Here is a 6,661-nt window from a genome sequence, read left to right as displayed (position 1 = left end):
AAAAAGCTGAATATTTTAAAAAGTATAAATAGTAGAAAAAAAGTTGAAGAAGTCCCATCATTAGCTGAAAGAGCTGAACATTTTAAAAGTTGAATGGTTTTAATAGCTGAATGTATGCTGAAGTTACAGAGAGCCAAAAAACGTACGGAATAAGAAGCAGCAGAATAATAAATAAAGAACAGGATAACAATAGTTGGAATGCTGCTGAACAGCATTCCCACTAATAAAGAACAGGATAACAATAGTTGGAATGCTGCTGAACAGCATTCCCACTAATAAAGAACAGGATAACAATAGTTGGAATGCTGCTGAACAGCATTCCCACTAATAAAGAACAGGATAACAATAGTTGGAATGCTGCTGAACAGCATTCCCACTAATAAATAAAGAACAGAATAACAATAGTTGGAATGCTGCTGAACAGCATTCCCACTAATAATATCATAATCCTACAATGAATCATTGTGAAAACAAAACTTTCTAGATGTGTTGTTACTTTGGCCAGGTCATCATCAAAAAAGCAAATTAGTACATTCATGATCTGTCCATGTTGATATTAGTTGCTTCAAGTACATTTATTAAAAACGTCACACTGTATAGCTTTTCATATAGCTAGACGTCTAAACTCTGGGAAAAGGCCGCTATGTTTAAATACCTGCCATGCTGATTCCAAACAGACAGCTTTGTCAAGGCAGTTTGGGCTTCAGATAGCTTTTACACAGTGGCCAACGTTAATGACAAATCGTGTTCCGCTATGAACGTGCACACACATATTGTTTGTATCATGGTCGGTCAGTGCAGGCGCAGGTAGCGGTAGCTGTCGTTGCCAGTAACTTACTCGTATGACAGAGTGCACTGACCGAAGCTTTGTGACTAGCAAGCACTTTCTTACCGCTGCTGCCGTACAGTATCTTCCTTGAACATGCGCTGCAGAAGCAAGCACCCGGCTCCCTCAATTTGAGGCATCAAGTGCTAAACGGCTTCCCGTCTCCACCCTTAAACTCTTGTCCTCTATTCATGCCCAGTGCCATTTGTTTTTAACTCCTTTCTCAACTAAAGCTGTATCTACATGCTCCAAGTTTGATAAACTTTGCCTCAATTTTTATAGCCGCGTTACCACGGAGACCACACCGCACTCTCGCATTTCGGCAAAGACCCGCCCTACTTTGCATCTGATTGGCTAGAACTTGTTTCATTGGTAGGTGGAAGTTCGATGATTGGTTAAATCCAGCGCATCAAAAACAAATCCCATGTGGACTTTTTAATTTATTTATTTTTCTAAAATAGTCATACGCCAATCGGGCACCAGGCCCGAGTACTTAAGCCCTGCGTTAGTTAGAGCTGCGTTCCTCTCATATGATTGGTAGGTGAAATCAATTGACTCGAAAATAATAAACCGCATGCAAGTTCCCAATTTTTTATAAAGATCCGGCATGGTGCAGGAATACTTTAAGCCCTGCAAATATCTAGACTACTTAAACCTGTCTCCAATTAGTCTGATTGGGTGAGCTTAAATTGACCATCATGGAACCGCTTTAGACTGACTTTTAGGTACATTCAAGTCAGGTGTTGGACTTTAATCTCCACATTTCTCAGTACTATTTATGGAACATGACTCAGGTTTGCAGTGTAATCTACAGTGGCCCTGATAGCTCAACACACTGCAAATTAAGAAAACATCATCACCAATTTGACAACACATGTGAAGCAATTAGATTTAACGCTGCATATACAGAAAACACAACATACTACAGAAGAATACTGGATGTTGAAAATCTGATTCTAAACTGGATTGCTGGCTTAAAAAGTTTAATAATACCAAAACTGTATGAAAAATGTGGAATATTTTAAATATCATATTCATATTGGTAAAAAATGTATTAAATGAGACAAAGTTATATCTCTAACAGCAAAGCTGAGCTGTGTTTACCTGGACAACAGTAATGCTGAGTCGCCCTACAGTGCCTATTGAGCCTCCAAACTGCAGCTGCCTGGCTGTCTGGGCATCCAGCTGGACCTGCTGCTGCTGCTGGGTGGGAGTGATCCTCAGGAAGTCCTGGGGAAGCTCCCCAATGTACACCTGAATATATACAAACAGGGATTCAGACGGACATGCTATGCAAAGACAAAAAACACACACACCTGAGATAGGGCAACACTAAAACTTTATATACCTAGATAAATGCACATATTTACTAGGGGTAGGAATCACCAGTCCTCACGATACAATATTTTTTAAATTTATTTAACCTTTATTTAACCAGGTAGCCCGTTGAGAACAAGTTCTCATTTGCAATGGCGACCTGGCCAAGAAAAGCGTGGGTGTGCAGGACAACTACAGTTTCACATTCAATACAATACAAGAATACAGAATACAATAGGCTACATAAAGTACAGAATTAAGTGGGCAGAATTAAGTGGGCAGAATACAATATACGTGAATAGACAGTCTAAATAAATACTGAGATGTAGTAAAGAGTTAGTGTACAGTTAGTGTAGAGTGTGGTCTAGAATAGTGATGTAGAACAGTAATAACACAATGTACATGAGTAGGCAGACTATATAAATGCTGAAATGTAGTAAAAAGTCAGTATACAATTGGTGCAGAAAGTGGTCTAGATAGTGATGTAGGTCTGTAGATGTACAATAATTTTATAACAATAAAGGTGGGGAGAAAAGTTGAGCATGCCAGGGAAGATGATTAGTGCAAAGGAGCGTAAACAGATATACAAACAGATATAAAAACAGTGCGAGGATGTACAACTGTGCGAGGATGTACAAAAGGGCAAGACAGTGCAAAGGGGCAAGATAGAGATAATGGAATAAGGGTGTGCAAAACAGAGCTTGTATCATATCAATACTTATGTCACAATACAATACAATATTATTGCGATTTTAAACATATTGCAATATTATGCGATATATTTCAAATTATGTCCCCAAAAGGAAACTTTGTCAACATCTGTTTTATCTAAAAAGATACATTTCTCTGTTTGTTCATCTCACTTCAATTTTATTGCTGCAAAATGGGATTGTCAAGAAGACATACTGACCAACACATATATAATAAAAGATTGATACTTCGTATCGATACAGTATTGCCATGGAAAACATCGTGATACTATGCTGTATCGATGCTGTATCCCCCACCCCTAATATTTACCTCCGCCAAGGAGATGTTTTTGACTTGGTTTGTTTGTTTGTCTGTCAGCAGGATTAGGGAAAAACTACTGGACCCATTTTCATGAAACTTAGTGGAAGGGAGCAAGCATGGGCAAAGGAAGGACCCATTAAGGTTTGCAGCAGATCCAAAACTTTTTATTTAAACGTGATGAAACTACAGATTAATTTAGCTGAGGTGATCCCCGAGCCCTACAACTGACAACCCACATGCCAACAGGTGAGGACTCTGACATCTTGCCAACAGACCAAGAGTCAGGGAGAGACAGAGGTAAGTAGTGATGAGTTACATTTACTACGTTAGCCTACATGTACTAAGTAATTGTTTAAGTAGTTTTAATGCTGCATAATTTTAACTCTTACCTAAATAGATTTGAGAAAAAAAAACATTACTTTTCTCTGTTACATTACTTAAGATTTATTAATTGTTTTATTCATGTATGCATGTTATGCTGGCACTCTGTTATCCTACTGCAGAATAATAACTAACTAACTAACTACCACATACGTTCTGCAGACAGGAATTGTTCTGGTGTATCCGTTAGCAGATTATCGGATCAGGAGAGGATGACGTGACTTTTAATCACAAACTGACCATAAATACAGGAGACATATGTTCACTGCCTTACCTTTACCCGAGGAGGTAATCATCTGTGGCTGAAATGAGTCATAATAAAATAAAAGAGGTGGGGGGAAAGGCAGTAGTGTGCTCGTATTCTTAAATTACTCACTACTCAAGTCACTCCTCCAGTAACGTTAACGTTAATCCAAGTGTTTGCCTTGATGAGTACTTTGACATCTAACGTTACTTAAGTACAGTTTTTTGCGTCTCTAAGTTACCCACCACCTAGTCCTAAAACTACTAACAGGCAACGGTTTCAGTAGTTTGGTAACTTTTAGAACAAGGTTACTGTTGTTGTCTTAACAGCCAGCACTGAATCAGAGCGGTGTATTGACGTTATGCTAACGTTATAGCTAACCCTAACCTACCATTATAGCTCGTTATAATACCGCTAACGTTAGGTGGTAGTGTCAGTGTTATAGACGGCTCTATGTGGCTGTACAGACTAAAGGTAGTTAACTGTCAGACATGTTGATAAACTGCAGTCTAACAACACAGAGCCCACTGTGTAACGTTACCTGTCCCCGCTGAGTGCTAATGGTGGTCGCCATGTTGTGTCTTTGCGTTGATTATCACGAGTCCTCTTTAATCAAAGACGCGTTCTTAACAAATCAAATGTTTAGTTAGACCGATGCTCGGATTAGACTTGACCCATGGATGTATAATAAAAATAACTTGACCAAGGAACCTCTAAGTTTAGTTTCCTTGGACCTGACCCGGAAGGTTTTTTTTTTTTGGTTTTTTTAAGAAATCTTTATTAACCGAGTTCCACATTCATGAGGAATGTCACTGCCCGATGTGAGCAAGGGGGTAAGCTTCTCCTCGGACCGCGAACCTCCTATGGCGCCATTTTAATGCTACAAAGCGATCACCCCCCGTTAGCATTCCATTGACTGCCATTCATTTTGGCGCCACTTTGACAGAGAATAACTTTACATCTGAAACGTTTAAAGACTCTGTTTGTCCATTGTTTATTTCTAAAGAAACACGATAATGTATAAAAGGCTCAATTACCTTGTATCTCACGTTATGGCTCTGTAGCAGACGTTTTTGTAAAAATAGGCTAACAATTGTGTCATAACCACGCGACTTACTGTCGCATAGTAGAGGAATTACCGTATAGTACAGGAGAAGCGTGCAGGCAGTTTCGTCTCACATTAGCTGTTTAAGTGTAATTACTAATGTTAACTAGCATTTTAGTTAGCAATAATTAGCCTGTGCCTATGTTATCCACTTACATATACCTACGCTCTCCGTCTCTGCAAGATTGGGAATGATTGAGATTTCTCTTGGCACAGCTACCAGAAGACTTACAACTTTCAGACACGTTGCTCACGTCACATTTACGTCGTCTCTCTCAGTTGGAGGCTGCGCAGTAACGCTCAGCGCTCACCGGAAAAGTGCTTCTAACGGCCTTCATTGGTCTCCGTCCAGAGCAACGGGATCTGTTGGTTCATTCTTATATACAGTCTATGGATGTGAGTCGAGTGCAGATGTGAGTCGCGCATTTTCTTAAACACATGCTTTTGGCTTGGTCTTTAAACATAACTTCTCACCTCATCGGTATTACATTTGGCATAATAAGGACATTCTCTTCAAAAACAAATCTTTATTTTTTGAAAACTGGTACAGGAATAATATTTTACTTGTTGGCCAACTCTTTGACATGAATGGCAGACTGTACAGTTATTCCGATTTTTTGCGGAAATTTCAAATTCCTGTTTCGGTTAAGGAGTATGCAATTGTCTTTGATGCAATTCCCTCTGCAATCAGAATGCTGCTGGGAGGCATTCATTTCCCATGGCCACTGACTCACAATATGGATGTATCTATACTGCTGTGGGGAGTTTATGCTTTTCTGCAGTGTGTCGGACTAAAAATAAAACAATTAGGACTTTATACCAAAAAGATATTGTTACTATTCCTTATATACAGGGGCGTAGCAAGCTTTTCAAAAGTGAGGGGGATGGATGTGATTTGTTTATTAACAATAAAAACGATGGATAATCGTACTGTTTGTTAACATGGGCAAACGGAGCATAATCTAATTACGTATGTGCTAATTTGCATAAATACCACAACAGATCTAAACATTGGGTATAGCCAGGTGAAAATGTCTTGTTGACATATAACAGAAAAAGACTTAATATTAAGGTCTGAATGGAACCCATTTAGGCTACCCATGAGCATTAATACATAGAGGCAGGAATTCGTACTTTAAACCAGCCTTTATTAATTAGCCTATTATTGCAGAGATGGGGTTTGGGGCTGGGTCCGTGGGACTGTTTCTGGGGGTTCACTTTTTATTTTACCTACCTTTTGTCTTCTGCATTCTCCTTACCCTTGTTCTTCCCTCAGACTCATCCCCCAGAAACAGTCCCACTGACTCAGCCCCAAACCCCATCTCTGCAATAATAATACTGGTTTAATACACTCAATAATCAATACTGGTTTAAAGCACTTCTTCCTGCCTCTATGTATTAATGCTCATGGGTAGCCTAATTGGGTTCCATTCAGACCTTTACATTAAGTCTTTTACTGTTATATGTCAACAAGACATTTTCACCAGGCTATACCCAATGTTTAGATCTGTTGTGCTATTTATGCAAATTAGCACATACGTAATTATATTATGATCCGTTTATCCGTTTATTATGAATGCTATAAAGTAGCTAATGTTATGGAACGTTATACTTCTTACATGGGAAACTACTCGTACATATTAGCTTTCATTTAACGTTGCTAGTGAAGTTAAAAAGGTGCAGTTACCTCCCATCCTGTAGTTACAACTGATAAACACACCATTTTCTAAATCTTTGCTAACGTTACACATATAGCTACAGTAACGGCATATAAAAA

General features: G+C 38.9%; 1 protein-coding gene across 1 annotated transcript in view; it reads right to left on the bottom strand.

Annotated features, from left to right (window-relative positions):
- LOC116041089 (toll interacting protein) overlaps positions 1 to 4,532 on the bottom strand; it is a 57,809-nt gene extending 53,277 nt beyond the window's left edge. The window contains exons 1-2 of the mRNA XM_031286953.2: positions 4,321 to 4,532; positions 1,931 to 2,080 (exon numbers count right to left, since the gene is read on the bottom strand). Coding sequence (XP_031142813.1) covers positions 1,931 to 2,080; positions 4,321 to 4,353 — 183 coding nt within the window. The 5' untranslated portion in view covers positions 4,354 to 4,532. The remainder of the gene's footprint in view (positions 1 to 1,930; positions 2,081 to 4,320) is intronic.
- Between the last annotated feature and the right edge of the window lie 2,129 nt (positions 4,533 to 6,661).

Source organism: Sander lucioperca, chromosome 3, assembly GCF_008315115.2.
Source record: "Sander lucioperca isolate FBNREF2018 chromosome 3, SLUC_FBN_1.2, whole genome shotgun sequence".
Taxonomy (NCBI): Eukaryota; Metazoa; Chordata; class Actinopteri; order Perciformes; family Percidae; genus Sander; species Sander lucioperca.
Note: the sequence above shows the minus strand (reverse complement) of the source record. Positions and strands in the feature narration are given on the sequence as shown.